The sequence below is a fragment of the Hydra vulgaris genome, chromosome 02 (genome assembly GCF_038396675.1).
Source record: "Hydra vulgaris chromosome 02, alternate assembly HydraT2T_AEP".
Lineage (NCBI taxonomy): Eukaryota > Metazoa > Cnidaria > Hydrozoa > Anthoathecata > Hydridae > Hydra > Hydra vulgaris.
The window spans coordinates 33,899,449-33,917,500 of record NC_088921.1 but is presented as its reverse complement, the minus strand read 5'-3'; the positions used below and the strand labels follow the sequence as shown (position 1 = coordinate 33,917,500).

The window sequence follows — 18,052 nt, the reverse complement described above, 5'->3', positions numbered from 1 at the left end:
ATAAACATATTATAATAAATTGAAAGACATTGATAGTTTTTATAATAAAAATTATTTGGTTAAATTATTTGTTACAAGTTTGTTTGTGTTACTTTTTGAAGTATTTGAACTTTTAGAATTGAATAAATTTCTAAACTTCATATTTATCAATAATTTTAAAAAATCTAAAATTTCTATTAATTTAAGATTGGAACTGTTTATTTTGTTATTTGTGATTGGAGTGACACATTGCTATTTAATGAACTTTTTTTCTTTTTTTCTTGTGGATTTATCATAGATTAATGTGATTTATAGTAGGTTGTGTTTTGTTTTTTTTTAGCTTTTTTTTAATGTTTATTTAACTTACAAAAGTTCTGCTTTGAATAGCAACAAAATGCAACAAACAATTTCTAGTCTTTACCATTAAAAGTTTTCACAATTTTTATTTTAAATCGAAAAGTAATTTTCTTTAAACACAAGTTTTTGAACATAAAGTAACAGTAGATTGCAAACACTAAATTACAATCTAATGAACAATGAGAAGCAATGAACATAGTTTAAATTCAAATAAAACTCAGATATTTACAACAACAGATTGTTTTGATATTCTTACATCAACAAATGGTAACACATTTATTGTGCCTTTTTCCGGATTATCTATTATACATCATTTTCCTTGAAAATCTTTTTCTATTGTCTCTCCTGGAAACCATATAGCAAATTGTATAACAATGTAAAAAGTTCAGAGTTGTATCCACACCACATCCCTAGCAGATTTAGAGAAATAAATGGAAAAAAACCTTTAAACCTCTTGTATAATCTCTTAAACCACTTATATAACCTCGCTTTTTTCTCCATAATGCTCTTTATTTTCTAACTCCTGATGTTCTTTACCTTTATAATTTATTTCACATTCTTATTAAATAGTGATGCCATACCTGAGTTGAATGTTCTAACAACGCTCTTTTTTTTAAGATATGATGCAAAAACACATGATAAACATACCTAAGCAACTATGAAATACCATTTAAAATTTTTTGTTTCTTTTCTATAAATGAGTTATCATCATTTTTTCAAACTATTAACATTCAATTTCTTTAAACTTGATATTTAACTAACATCTTTTTATATTATTAATATTGCTCAAACCGCTTCTGCTTCTTTCTGCACCAGAAAACTTTGAAGTTCTATTAGTTGTGTTTTGCTAATACATATAATTGATTTTCAAAATTGTAAGCTTTTCAAGTCTTATTTTTTCTTGTCTTGTAACTTTTTTATTTTAAATTATTTTTTGTAATAATCTTTTTTTATTTTGTAAATTATTCTTAATTTAAACAGCAATTGCCTGTAGCCTGCAGTTGAAAGTAAACTTGTATAAAAAATTAAATAACATTCTGATCCCTGATAATAAAAAAATTCCACTTTAATAGATTTGAAAACATACATAAATAAACCTATTCAAATATTTTGTGCATCGTTTCTCTCGAGCCTACATTATTTTTACTATATGTAAAACATATTTAAATAGAAATCTAAAGATTTTGTGGTGCAGTTTCCAAAGGAGAAACATTGCTATAATTTCAATTAAAGATGTTGACTCAGTAACTTATTTTAGTTAATTAATTATTAGCTCAAAATCATACAGTCTAACAAAAGGTTTGATTTAAATGTTAATATTTAAACAATTGTAATCAAAAAATAATGCAACAACTTCCATTAATTCTTCACAATGTAAAGAATACTTCAAAATATTTTTTCAAACTTTTAAATAATAAAACATTAAGTTTCCCGTTTTATTAACATTGTAATTCTGTGTGTGTATATATATACAGTGTTGGTCATTAAATTAGGACATTCATAAAAGTTTCACTTTTTCTTGATTTTGAGTTAAAAATAACACAACCAATGCTGTGTTAGTGTTCTGGAACCATGGTAATTTAATAATAAACAAACGTTTTGAAAAATATTAATTAATGCTAAGAATTTTAAGTTAGTTTTATCGTTGTATGTCAGTTAAGAATTCGCGAGGTGATTAAGTTCATATTGAAGTTGTGTTGGTGTTATGTTGAACAGTATGCAACAGAATAAAACTTTTAATGATTAGTCAAATTAGTAATAATTAATATACTGACTGGATTTAAGGGAAGTTTATATTTTGAAATTACTATAATATATCTGTAAATTTTTATAAATTAATAATGGGTAAATGCTCGGACATTAGTCCCGCAAAACGTCGTGAGGTTGCTACCTTGTTGCAACATTCGTCTTTTACAAATATAGATATTGCTAAAAGACTTAATGTTTCCCATCAGACTGTTGGCAGAATTAAAAAAACTTTGTTTACTGGTGGCAATATTACTGAAACTAAGAGAAGTAACTGTGCCAGACCACGCAAATCAACACCCGGTTGTGATCGAGAACTGATAAAGCTTTGTCATGAAAACAGGCGTAGATCATCTTCTGATTTATTCAGTGAATAGGGGAAAGCTGGAGTTGAAGTCAGTAGTAGAACTGTGAGAAGATGCCTAGTGGAACATGGATACAAGGCCTACAGGCCACAGAAAAAACCAAAGCTTACACCGGCAATGTGCAAGAAGCAACTAGCTTGGGCGAAAGATCACCAGAACTGGACTGAAGATGATTGGACAAAGGTATTTATTGAATATTAATATTTGTTTTAGTAAATATTGTCCTTGATTGCTGGTTATTATTACTTATTAGAATAAACTTTTTGCTTTTTGTTTTAAATGTAATAATTGCATTAATGTGAGCAACCTCGACATTCTGTTTAGTATTGATAATAATTAATTTATTGATTGTTATGAAATTGTGGTGTTCTATTAAAAGAAACTTTGTATTGTCTATACTTAGGTCTGCTTCTTAGATGAGACAATGCTAGAAGTTTTGGGAGAAAAGACACAGTATGTTAGGAGAAGATTAACAGAAGCATATCATCCAGACTGTATTCAAGAAACTGTTAAACACCCACAGAAGATTATGGTCTGGAGCGTGATATCTATATATCTATTCATGGGACAGGGCGACTCCACATTGTAGATGGTATAATGAACCAAAAAAAATACAAAAACTTATTAGAGAGAAAGTTATTTTCACAATTAGATGAATGGTATCCAGATGGCAATTACATATATATGCACGATGGTGCACCTTGTCACATGGCCAAATCCATCGCTAAACTTCTTCACGAAAGGAATGTCCCAGCATTAAAATGGCCAGGAAACAGCCCAGATTGTAACCCCATTGAGGAACTGTGGAGAGAGTTAAAGAGGGAAGTAAATAAAACAGTTTCAACTAATAGGACACAGTTAATTGAGAAGCTAGTTCATGTCTGGCATCATGATGAGCGTCTCAAGAAACTTGCAGATCAGTTTATTCGTGGAATGCCAAGACGTGTAAAAGCGCTCATAGATGTCAGAGGAGGACATACAATATATTAATTTTTTTTAAACTGATTTATTATGTACTCACTAACTATTTCATTATTAGCATTTCATTTTGGTGCATTTATATATGAAAATAAATGTAATATGTAACTTTTTTGTCAATGTCCTAATTTAATGGCCAACACTGTATATATATATACAACCCTCGGAATTAGGGTCGGCATTCGGCAATGCCGACCTAACTGCCGACCTTAAAGTATTTGAGATCGGCAAAAAATTGCCGACCTCGTTTCTATGTTTTATATATATATATATACATATATATATATATATATATATATATATATATATATATATATATATATATGTATGTATATATATATATATATACACATATATATATATTATTATATATATATATATATATATATATGTATATATATATACATATATATATATATGTATATATGTATACATATATATATATATATACATATTTATATTATATATACACATATATATATATATATATATATATATATATCATACATACAGCTTATATATATATATATATATATATATATATATTTGTATATATAAAGGTGTATGTATGATATATATATATATATATATATATATATATATATATATATCATACATACACCTCAGTATGTAGAAATGCTCCATAACTCATACATTCTGTGACAAAATCTTTTAGCGTAAACTGTTTTAATTGGTACTAGGTACATTTTAACCATTTATTATTCTTAGTTATATATGCAGTAGTGGTGTAGTGGTAGAGCGCTTGCCTTATAAGCGAGAAGTTCAGACTTCGATCCACACCACATCTATGGTAGTACTGCGCTCAACTTGTTTCTTTGCACTACGACCTTGTTTATCAAGGTTCGTGTTTTGGAGTTATAAAGTTAAGAGAGGGTTGTAACCGCAACTAAAGTAGCCTCCTGGACTGTAGTGACCTTCATGGCCTTGGGGAGGTGAATTGAAATTAAAAAAACTATACATGTCTTAGGTATGTATAGGGGTATTATGTATTATTCTTTGTGTTCTATTTACTCTCACATTTTCTTAAAATAATCCAACAATACCCTTTTATACTTATAAGTGAAAATATAACATAATTTGAAATCAAATATTTTAAATATTAGAACTTGATTGTAACATTAAATTTCATGATTGAATCATAATGTGTAAAAAGTAAAGGTAATTAATCCTTCATAATAATTCCACTCGTATCTCAATGGTTTAATATCTATGGTTTAATCTCCATTGTTTAATCACATTAGTTTAATTTCTTTGGGGTTTTTTTGTTTTAACAAATTCACTCCCAACAAGGCTGCTAACAAACACTTTTCAAGTTAAGAACTAACTGAAAATAAATAGAAGAGTAAGGAAGTAATTAGCAGAAGACTTTAAAAACTGTATACTGCATGTGTCAGGAGTGAATTCCAAAACATTAATGCTTGTGTAAAGAAAACATTTAAATTTAACTCAATGACAAGTCACACAAGATTAAGTTTTGATTGATTTGGTTTTTGGTGATGAGAATGCTTGCTTGGGTAGCAAACATAGTAGCATTTAGGGAGAGATGCAACCTGACAACAATGCATTTAGGGAGAGATGCAACCTGACAACGATGCATTTAGGGAGAGATGCAACCTGACAATGATGCATTTAGGGAGAGATGCAACCTGACAACAATGGGACAAGATATTCATTTGGAGTCGGTCCAACAATATAAAAAAATCATTTTTGGAGCTTGTCTAGATAAAAATAAAAATATTTTTGTATTGAGTTATCTCATTGAAAAATGTGATAACTCAATACAAAAATAACTAAAGGAACCTTTTAAAACAAAAAATTCTTTACATTTACTCTTTTAATCAACTTTAAATTTAAACATAACTTAAAAACATAAATTAAAAACTTTTATGACATTGTGTGATACATTTGTATACATGCACCATAAAACACCACGCAAATATTTTTTGCATGATAGTTAATACAAGAATATAAACAAAGAAAAAGCAAACAGTTTGATTATATAAAAATAGTATAAACATAAAATAGTATAACACTATAGTAAAAACCCCGGTGTATTCAAAAGAATCACAATACTATCTTCAAAAGAATGACTAATCACCTTATTATTCTATATATTTAACTTCAGAACCACATTCAAAAGAATGTAATTATTTTGTAAATCTTCTTAAGGTGCTTGAGAGCTTTTCCTTTAACTCGCTTAATCTGAGACAAAGAAATACTGCAAAACTAAGTCACTTAAATAAAACATTTTTCTAAAATTTTGAAATTAAACCAATTTAAAGTTGAACAAAACTTAAAATAATTAAATAAGTAAAGTTTAACATTTTGTTCTTAAGAAATAATTTTTACCTGAAGAAAGAAGCTCAATATCAAAGTTTCCAAAGAATTTGTTGATAAGTATACCAATATTAATTTTATCTACACAAGAATCTCCAGCTTTTATAGAATAATTTGGATCATTAAAAGAAACATCAACATCACAATTTTCATAAAGTTGAACTGTAGCTCTTTTATTATCGATCGCGTCTTTAACTTTTTTTACAAAATCTGAAATTCTTTCAAACTCATCTAAAAGCGAAATTTCAATAATAAAAGAACATAATTACCTAAAATAGTTAAACACAAATATACAAAACCAAATAAAATAGTAAAATGCAAAAAGTATAAGAAACCACAAACACACAAATGAATAAAAAAAGTTTGACTGAATTTTTGTATAACTATCTTTACACATCATTTATTTGTTAACATTTTAATAAAACGATTTCAATGAATCCACAAATCTAACATATAAATACAACTCAACTAATCCATCATCAAATAATCCCCATCAAATACTCACCCCCAGTATTTCCTGAAAAAAAATTTCATGTCATTTCTCTGTAAACACATTTTTGATACAAGTAGGAAATTTTGATTTTTTTTAGTATATTTTTAATTTTTGTTTTATTGTCCTAAACAACCAATTTATGAATTCATTTAAAACTGAAACTAATATTTATAACTTTTTTAATAAATATACAGTTTTATTACTCTTGAATAATATTTTATAACTTTTTAATGATTTCAAATCATTTTGATGTACTTGATCTTTTATTAAAAAAAAAAAGCCAGTAAATGATTTACTATTAAAGAACTTACCAAACTTTTAAAGTAAAATAAAAAAATATAACAGCTATTTATATATGGATTTTAAAATTTTATATAATTAACTAATTTAACTAATTATATATATATATATATATATATATATATATATATATATATATATATATATATATATATATATATATATATATATATATAATTAGTAATTATTATATATATATATTAGTATTATATATATATATATATATATATATATATATATATATATATATATATATATACTATAATTAGTATGTATATATATATATATATATATATATGTATATATATATATATATATATATATATATATAATATATATATATATATATATATATATAATATATATATATATATATATATATATATATATATATATATATATATATATATATATATATATATATATATATATATGTAAATTATGTTAGTGTATTTTACAAATAGAGTGCTCAACGTTCTTAAAGAACAGAGCAATAATAAATTAGTAAAAAACACTGATCTAACTTTTTCTTATACTTGAAGTTTCACCATTGCTGGATCATCAGGAAGAGTTACTAACTCTCAAAACTAGTAACTCTTCCTGATGGCAAAAGTTACTAACTCTCAAAACTAGTAACTCTTCCATCAGGAAGAGTTACTAGTTTTGGTGAAAAAAATGGTGAAACTTCAAGTAGAAGAAAAAGTTAGATAAGTGTTTTTTACAAATTTATTATTGCTCTGTTCTTTAAGAACGTTAAGCACTCTATTTGTAAAATACACTAACATAATTTACATATATATATATATATATATATATATATATATATATATATATATATATATATATATATATATATATATATATATATATATATATACAAAATTTACCCAGGTTGTCTCTGGAGAGCATAGTCGTATGCATGTATGTATGTATGTATATATACGTATACTATATATGTATAAAATATATATATATATATATATATATATTCGGGTGGTTCTAAAAACAATTTTTTTTTTTAGAAAATGACTGCTGACACCCCCTGAATATGTTGTATATAATAAAAAAATACAGGATTTTAAAAATTTTTGAATAAAAAATATTTTAAGGGTTTGGTACTAACCCTCGAACATTTAGTAGATCTCTAATATTATTTAAAAAAAAAAGTTTTTCAAAAGTATGTCATGTTGGGTCTCAAACGAAGTGAAATTATATAAAAATTTCAAAAATATCAATCATTTTATAATTAAATTTTTATTTTAGGTTTTAATGAACAGAAAATTATGTTTTTTCACTGAAAATGAAAAATAGGTAATTTAACAAGATTTTTTAATTATAAGTTATTTTATCACTGTTTTTTTATAAAATAAATATTATTTTTGAAATTTTTATATGATTTTGCTTCGTTTGAGACCCAACATGACATACTTTTAAAAAACTTTTTTTTAATAATATTAGGGAACTATTTAATGTTTATAATGTAAAAATTGTTTTGTAAAAATTGTTTTTTACTTAACAATTTATATTTTTATATTTATACTTTTATATAAACAATACACATACATATAAATTACATAAATGCAAATTTTAAAAATTTGAAATTTTAAATTCAAACCATTAAAATATATAATATCTCATAACTATTAATGATAACTAAAAATAAAATATTAAAAACATTAATAACCTTAACTAAATAACAGATTTTGCCCTGACATACAAATACAAACCATAACTTCTACTATGCAAATGTCATGCTGGCCGAAATATTATTACATGTAATTTTTTTGATTATGCAAACTATGACAACTTCGGATTATTATCAGTCAATTTTAATCAACATAATAAAAAAGTATGCAACTAGATTTTTTGGTTATAGATATCTGTACACTCAATAATTTACAATTCTATTAAAATGAGTTGCAGAATTTTAACTTCTTTAAAATATATTAACTTTCAATGTTTCTTGAGGTGCTGCACAATAATGATTGGTTTTCCACGCACACATAATTAACATAAAAATTATATAACTTAATAAAAGATGTAATAAATGGTATGTAACCTTTTATACATCAAAATAAGTTGCTAAGATAATATACAAATATTTAATGATACTTTAATGTTGTCATAACTTACACAATCAAATAAATTACAAGTCATACTATAAAAGGGTGTGTGAGAAAAACTAGTGATATCACATTTCAACATATTTTTTGTTAATTTCATGTGAAAAAAGGGGTTACAAGTAAGGGGTGGAAGAGACATTTCATATTCTAAAGCAGCCCTGTTTATTTAATACTTTGATACTTTTTACCAAAAACTTAATACTATGATATTATATCATATGTATGAGTTTTATAAGTGCAAACTTTATAAGTTTTACAAGTGCAAACTTTATTGTTTTAGTGTTTCAAAAGGGTGGTTTTTAATGTTGTACTTTAAAAAAAATAAAAAATCTTTAAAACAACTTTTATGTTTCAATGATAAAAGTTTCAGAATTAAACCTCAACGGAAAGAAGAAAAAAGATTTTGTCATAACCACTCATTTTTGTATTGGGCTAGATTCCAGGTGAACTCAACTAATGCTTGACACCATGCTATCTTAGATTCTACAGATTTTAAGTATTCAAGCCTAAAGTTTCTTTATAAAGATTCAAAAAAAAATGTAACAAAAATCTTCAGAGTTCTATCAAAATAAACTCTGTAATACAAAAAAAAAATACAAAGATTTATTTTTTAAATCTGATTTTCACCAAATATTTTATAATAATAAACACAAAAATATAGTGAATTACAAAAATAAAAATAAAATATTAAAATAAAATAGTGATAAAAAATATTAAACTCTGGACAGCAATATTTGCATTAATTGTAATTAACAATCTTAAACAATGATAAAAGTTTAGTTCTCTGGTTTAAAGTTTTCCCAGTTGTCTTCAATGTTCAATCTCAATGATTTTGAATTGTCTTTCTTTGACAGTTGTTGGAATACTATTTGTTAACAACAGGTTTGTTGATGAAACCCAACACGTATCATTTCTTGAATGCCAATAATATGACCTTAATGATTAACATGGATCTTACTCAAAAGTTTTTTAACAATCTCTTTAACTGGTCAAATCTATCGTTTGTTATCATATATCCAACATACAAACACTTAAGAGACTCAGCACTCTTAAACAATCTTATTAACTTAAAAATTAAAAACAAAGATATGTTTCAATTGTTCATAAATAACTTAAGTTCCAATTTTTGTTTTAAATTTAAAACTCCTATTAGGAGTGAATTTGTGATAGCTGAAAAATGCCTGGTAAAGTTTTTGCAATGTTCTTTCCTAGGTATTTGAATTTCTGGACTCATCATCTTTTTATGAGAACAATTTAATCTTATATGAAAGGCATCATTTTCATGGAATATTTTCTCAAAACATGCATTTTAGTATATATCATAATATAAATATATATATATTGAAGTTATTAGTTTTTGGAATATTTTGAATACTTCGGACGCAATAGATACATTTTTAAGTAACTCGGTGTTGTTAAGGCAATTTTAAAATACTAAACCGCTTAAGCGGTTTAATATTTTAAGGACAATTTGGACAAGCGCGATTGTCCAAATTTGAATAATATTTTAAATAAATACGTTGTTTTGGTGAAATGAACATCTAAGCTTAATAATATAATCTGTTTTGATCGTTTATTGGAAGTTTTTCTTAATTATAAGCTCTTTCTTGGTCGGAATTATAGTATATTCTGTGAAAATTGATAGAAATATTGAATTTTGACAACTATATATAGTTAATATACGTTAGAACCGATTATAACTAGGATGCTTTTGAAAAATGCCTTAACCTTAGGTTAACGCACTTTTTCAAAAGAATTCAACTAAATTCATTTTAACGTCGATGAGCGAAAGTAATCTAAAGACACCAAAATGATGTTCTTTAGATTCACTTTTAGGGGTTGTAGAAATGTTTCGAAAATTATTTTAAAAAAAGGAAACGTTTCTTTAAATATTAAAAAAATCTCCAGCAAAAAAAAAATATAACATCTAAAGCTCTTGTTTGGACATAATGCGCTGATAAAATAATGCTAATTCCAAATAAAACAATTCGAATAATTTGTAAATTGCCTTAACTACACCCAGAAGTTGAAAACCAGAATTGTTAGTCTTTGGCCTTGGTCTTGATCTTGGCCTTGATTGTTTTGCCTTTGACCTTCAAAAAAAATACATAAAGTTAAAGAATTAAAAGTTTTCATTCTTTATTTTTATGCATTTTTGTTTTCGACCTTCATATATATCTACAAGTATATTTTCTTATTTACTTTGTTGAGTTCCGTGAATATCTTGGTCTAATTTTACAACTTGTGGTTTTATTGAGCAGCCATGGCGCAGTGGTAGCGCACTTGCCTCAGAAACAAAGAGTTCTTAGTTCAAATCCCACTTGGTTCAAACCTGGGCAAGTTTTGCGACATCGGTTAGGAAGGAGGCATGAACTTCAAACTAAATGCTCATCCGCGGTGCTCTGGGATAATACCGTAGGGACTTCTTGGGGCACCTAAATAAAATTAAAAAAAAAAGTTGTAACATTACTTGCAACCAATAGTTTTGTTAATAATTGACCTTAACGTAAGGGAAAAAAAAGGTCTTTGGTCTTGAAAATGTTTGCGTAGGCCTTGGTCTTGAAACTCTTATATTGGTCTTTACATTAAAACTCTTGGCCTTGGCCTTGTAACTTTCAGCCTTGGTCTTGGGTTGGTCTTGGCCTTGCTACTTTTGGCCTTGCTACTTTTGGCTTTGATAAAAACTCTGTTGAAAATGCATCCTTTAAATTTTGAATTAGTGTAAATGAAATGTTAGATCAAACTTGTATACCGCGGTAACTCGAATTTGAGCAACGGCAGTTGTACCGGTAACCATCAATTAACATACTTATAATGATTATTTATTGATCTTACATTTAATATACAATTATTGGTTTTTAAAGGTTTTCTAGATGTTTAAAAAAATTGATCAAAGTTGATTGTTTCTTTTCCGTTCGCATTTTTCTTTGGTTAGCTGAACTAACCAAAATATTTTTCTTGTACAAGAAACAGTTTAAGAATTTGGTTAGCTTTCTAGTAACTAAGATAACAAAAATATTTAAGCTGTAAACCTAACTAGAATCTAGTTAGGTGTTTCTTCGATACAGTAGTATTTCGTTTTATTGTGGGGGAGATGTGCTGCTCCTATAAACATAGAACATATTTAGCATAAATTTTAATATTACGTTGTTAGTTATTTCGATGTAATATTGCTTGTTTCTATTGTGTGTTTTTTTTAAGATGCCATTAAATTACAAGAAATATCAACTAAAGATAGCGATATAACAACCGCCATAGAAAAGTGGCTTCGTATGCATGACACGCTGTTTAAACGTCAAACAACAGAAAAACAATAAAATAGCAAATAACTTCGTTTTGATTTAAAAAACATAAAATTCAGAAAATACTTTACTTTTTAATTTAATATTGTTTCTCTTTCTAATTACTAGATAACTATAGTAACTAGATAAGTTGAAACGGAAAAAAAGTGTTGTTTTGTGTTATTAAGTGTTATTTTAAAGCCATAAATGTAAGTTTTAACTCAAGTTTTTAGTCAAAATTTTTTGAAAACCCTCGAGTTTTAGTAGACATTATTGGGGTATTCTTTTAAGATAAAAAAAAACAAAATTTTTTTTTTTATAGGGATCACTGCAAAAGGTATTGAGAAAGTGTGAAGTTTTGTCAAGATAATATAAAAATTGCGCTTCAAAGCTTGTTTCTTAATTCTTATAATATAATTACTCAATTAATTGAGTAACTAACTTTTTTAATGAAGTTGAATCAACAATAAAAAAAAATCCTTAAAGCACCGTTGCCAATGTTAACAAAACTCTACATTATCAGTCAATCACAATCAGTTAGCGGTTAATCAATACTTCTAAAAACATTCAACCAACGTTAAATTGACAATAACAAAACTACTGTAATTCATTGTTGATTATGCAACTGTAAAACAGCATTATTAGTGTTATAAAAACCCTTTAACCGTTTAATCAAGACTGCTCGGAAGCACTCGATCAATGTTGGATCAACAGTGATGTGCAAAACGGGTTGTATTCAAATCTTTTAAACTTTTCTAATGACTTTGTAATGTCTAGTGGTAGTAATTCTAGTTTATATATAAATATAGATAAATATAGATAAAGGTTTCACACAGTATCTCTTATTACCGCAAATAAGTCCATGATTTTATTCTGAATAACAATCAAGATTTTTTTCTATTTATTATCAATTATATCAATTTGGGATTTTCTCCAATAACTTGGAACGTGGGATTTTTTCCAATAAACTTTCTCTAATAACTAAAAAATAGTTGCATTAATAATGCAAACAAGGCAAAAAATAAATTTGAAATTCATCGATAAATATAAATTAAGTTTAAGATTGAAAAAACAAAAACAAATTTGACTCATTGCCCTCCTATTTGATGCTGAAGGGGGGGAGGGGGACTAACGTTTTGGGGTTTTTATTGTTCCCAGTCTCCAATCACCGCATTTTTTTGCATAGCATCCACATTCCTCATATATATGAACATTCTTAAATATGGAGTTTTCTTCATGTTTTAAATTTGCTTAGCTCAAACATCAAAAAAAGTTGTCTACGGCCTTGATTATTCACTTTGTTTTTTACTAATAAAGAATGTCAGTACATTCAGGGGCGTGTCTAGGAGATGTCTGCTATGTCGTTGGGTATACCCAAAAAATTAAGCAAAATTTTTCCAACTTGAATATCTTGTTGAAAAAAAAAGTTTTCCTATTATATAGAACAATTAAAATCAAACTAAAGCGAGTTATAAGGTTAGTTATTTGAAACGGCTGGAAAAAAAAATAAAAGTCGAAAAAAAAACACTATAATGCTTTCATAACTGCGATATTGCTTGTCATATTAAAGATTATTTGTCATATATTATAGATTGAAAAAAAAATTAAATACTTGGACGGATTTTTACATACACCCTGATTAAAATTTGTGTAAAGTTTTATTGTTTAACTATCATCAGGAGGCAATACTTGTAACACACTCTCCAAATTGACCGCCATGTTGAAACGCTCCCGAATTCTAATTTTTTTGCATTTAATCAATCAAATTCAGTAGTAAACATATCTTAAGTTGTCAGAAAAATTCTGAGCTAAGTATTAAGTATGCATATTTTCAAAACTTATAGTTTTTTTCTTGTTTTTTTCGTAAATTTTATTAAAATCAGCCATTATGGTAGTCGAAATTAGATATTTACGACTGCTTTCCAGAAATAACTATCACTTTCCAACATGGCGTCAGATTTCAAATTATGTACTTGTGCAGCTTGTTTTATAAATAAAGGTATCAGATCAAAATCTTTACGCCTATAACACCTTCAATATGTAAAAAAATTCAAGAATATATCCGACCAAACTTCGATTTTGATCTTGAAGTCTGTGTTTCAGTAGTTTTTTCCAACTGCAGAAGAAACTTATTTAGTCTAAACAAAGGAGAGACTGCACATCTTTCCAAATGGTTAGAGATGTCGAAATATATATATATATATATATATATATATATATATATATATATATATATATATATATATATATATATATATATATATATATATATATATATATATATATATAAATATATATATATATATATATATATATATATATATATATATATATATATATATATATATATAATATATATATATATATATATATATATATATGAGCTTTAATAAAAGGGGAAACTTTGAGGTAATTAGTTATATAAACTCGATATTCTTTATTGAAATAAATAATGGATAAATCCATCAATTTCCTATTAGAAGCAGATTTTTGAGAGCTTTCTTTATGTATTTAATGAAAACTTAGAAAAACTAAACAAACAACAAATTAAACGTAAATCTAAACTTTTATATTAATCACGACCAACTAAATTCTATTTCTGTTCACAAATTTCACAAAATCTACTAAAAATTTTAAAGATGAATTAACTTTTTCTCTCACATTTTTCAAACTTAGATGATAGTTTTATCATTTAAGTTTGAAAAATGACGTATCTAATATATTTAACAACTTTTTCTGTTTTATCCAAAAAAACTACTTTGTTAAGCCATACCAGCAAAACGCGTCTTTCGTGACTTTCCTAACATTTCTAATGCTAAACCGTTCTTCATTAACTCTGTGACTGAAAGTGAAATATCTAATGTCAATTAAAAACACGATTAAAATGAGATTAAATTTGTTTCTTTTACTTATTTCTTTTTATTACTTTTCTACATTTCTTCTTAAACTTATCTCTCTCATTATTATCATAGTTTTTTTCTACTAGTATTGTTAACTTATTTAAGAATCATTCTTTGAAAAAGTCTCTTTACTGGATTTCATAAATTACCGAATAATCATTTCTCCGCTCCACTAATACTATCTCTATTATTTACCTTGAAATTTTATCTTAAGATATATTGTATTTATATCTGAAGAAAAAAAAAAAATTTATTGAATTAATTAACAAAAATGTAAAATTTTTAAATTTAAAATATCTTATAATCTCCCTTCTTTTTAATATAAGTAAACTTATTGAAAAGCGTTGCATTACAGGCTCGATGTTTTCTTGGAAAAACTTAAGTGTCATTACAGATACCGGTGAAAAGTTTAAGCTAATCACTACTCAACCCACACTTAGTCTTAGTCCTTATAATCCGTCCACAACCTTCTTAATTACTACACAACCCTTACTACTCAACCCTCTTCTCCACACTCTCAAAAATTTCACTGAAATTATAAGAAAAGCTCTCGATAATAAAATATTTTAGAAGACGTATATTTGTTGATTTAAAGGAAGCTTTGATATAACTTTTTAGTAGATCACTCTATTCTACTAAAAAGTTAAAATGTTATGAAACCAGAAGTATGCCTTACAAATAGTTTACTATATACCACCACAGCAGAACACAATTTGCTTTTACCATAAATCAAAATTTACCCTTTTTTCTTTATTGTTCTAATGGTTTCCTTTAATGCTCAAAATTAAGATCACTCCTTTTTTTCTTAATTGCTTTTTCTTAGTATTATTATTGACATTAATTCATTCATTATTATTGACTTTAATAAATTTGTTTAATTGAATTTAATGATGTCTTTAAATTCAGCTTTATTTGAACTAAGAGAATGTTTGTTGAACCAGCGGCGTAGCTTAATATTTAGCCCTTGGAGCAAGTAAAATTCTCAAAGTTAGCTGAAAAAAATGTTAAATAAAATAAAAAATAAACCTATTTGTAAAGAGAAAAACATTATCAGTAAATAAATTCGAGATCCGTAAACGGATCTCGAATTTATCAATCAATATTTTAAAAGAAATATATTTCTTTTAAAATATTGATTGATAAAAGCTTGCCTTTTTTACATTGATTTTCCTTTGGAATAACGGATAAAGCAAAGGAAAAAAAAGGAAAGCAAAAGATAAAGCAAAGGACAAGTCAAAAATCATTTTAAGTTTATATATTTTAAACATTTGAAAAAAAAAAAAAACCTTACCAAGCAAATTTAGTTCAGAATCGCGCTGTGATAACTGTTGGGAGCTTTCGGAATTTAGAATTTCGTTAATCGGAATAAACGCACCACTAACACGTGCGTAATCTAGATTGTCTCTGATATCGATATAAGCTTCATTGTACCCCACACAAAAGATGAAAAGTATAAAGCTTCCAATCATTTTAACTAAAAGATAAAAATAATAATAAATAATAATAATAATAATAAAAATAATAATAACGATAATAATAACAACAATAACAATAATAATAATAATAATAATAATAATAATAATAATAATAATAATAATATATATATATATATATATATATATATATATATATATATATATATATATATATATATATATATATATAGCAATAATAATAATAATAATAATAATAATAATAATAATAATAATAAGAAGAAGAAGAAGAAGAAGAAGAAGAAGAAGAAGAAGAAGAAGAAGAAGAAGAAGAAGAAGAAGAAGAAGAAGAAGAAGAAGAAGAAGAAGAAGAAGAAGAAGAAGAAGAAGAAGAAGAAGAAGAAGAAGAAAGAAGATAATTAAAAAAAAAAAGAAAATGGTTAAAGTTTCTACAAAGATGCTACGAGAAATCACAAAGATTACGAAATATACCATAAAAAGATTAAAAACGATAGAATCAAAAAATTTATCAGAAAAAACTCTTACCTTATTGGAGTGCCATTGATTGAACAAGTGATTATAGCACTTGAGGTAGAAATCTGCAGTAAAATGATTATGGTTATAATGGCATTACGCTGATTAAATGATTTTATGATTGTTGAAAACAATTTCAAATGTAAACTTTCAGAAAAAAAAACAAAAACACCTAGAAACTTTATAGACTTAGCAGGTTATAATAACGTACAACCGTTAGGGTTGACAACACACAAACGTCTTAAAAGATAAACAAAGCTTAATACGTTGCGCTTAATTTTTTTTTTTTAATTTAAAAAAAAATTTGTAACAAACTAATGAACTAACTGTTGTTATTTATAACAATTATTTATTTTTTAGCAGAATAACACGTCTTCGATCAAACAGGTCTCAACAATTTCTTCAATTTCTAAAGCTAAATTTGCAACTATCTAGATATCTCCCTGTGAATTGTCTGATGCGAGTTAGCTGTATAAAACATTTTCTCCTGTAATTCGATTGTTTTGGTCATGAATGGTTGAAATAAATAATACTTTATTGTCTTAACAAATAATTACTTAGTTTAATAACTTTGTAGTTTATAATATTTATAATAAAAAAAACTATGTACAAAATAAAAAGTATATTTAAAAAGCAAGCATACATAAAATGTATATCCAATTTTCATTGAATATTCAGAACACTCATTAAACAAAGAAAATTCTGAAATTTTGAAACAAAGAATAATTCATAAGAAAATTATATTACCGTTATTTCAAATCCTCTGATGGCAATTCGTCAACTCTCTTTGCAGGCAGTTCTTTCAGAGAACTGATAACAGGGTCTCGTGTCTTTTAGAGCATATTAAGCAAATATTTTTTTAGAAACACCCGACTGTTTCCTATTATAATGCTTATAATTATTGTGGAAGATTAAAATCTTCAACAATCTTTATTTTGAGCTTCTATTGGGTCCTCTGAGAAGTAAACAGCTGGAAGAATGCGCGACTTTTTGCGCACGGTAACAGACGCCGCGAATATAAATCTAAATACAAAGTTTTTGTTTTATAACAAAACTTTTCGAATATGACAAAATAAGTTTTATGGTTAAAAGTTACTGTTTTAAATGAAACAATCAGCTGTTATTTGTATTGCCTTAACCAGGTTTATGTCTTCTAAATTACCACTTTTTTATGCCCACACGATTGCTAATGTGTAGCAAACATT

At 25.9% G+C, this 18,052-nt stretch overlaps 1 protein-coding gene across 2 annotated transcripts in view; it reads right to left on the bottom strand.

Annotated features, from left to right (window-relative positions):
* LOC100199786 (uncharacterized) overlaps positions 1-17,839 on the bottom strand; it is a 147,189-nt gene extending 129,350 nt beyond the window's left edge. Inside the window, exons 1-4 of one of the 2 annotated variants that reach the window (XM_065790671.1) lie at positions 17,595-17,839; positions 16,860-16,912; positions 16,172-16,354; positions 5,796-6,014 (exon numbers count right to left, since the gene is read on the bottom strand). In XM_065790671.1, coding sequence (XP_065646743.1) covers positions 5,796-6,014; positions 16,172-16,349 — 397 coding nt within the window. In that variant the 5' untranslated portion in view covers positions 16,350-16,354; positions 16,860-16,912; positions 17,595-17,839. Of the gene's footprint in view, positions 1-5,795; positions 6,015-6,288; positions 6,403-16,171; positions 16,355-16,859; positions 16,913-17,594 lie in introns of those variants that run through there. The other variant, XM_065790672.1, reaches the window with a different exon arrangement.
* Positions 17,840-18,052: the final 213 nt, after the last annotated feature.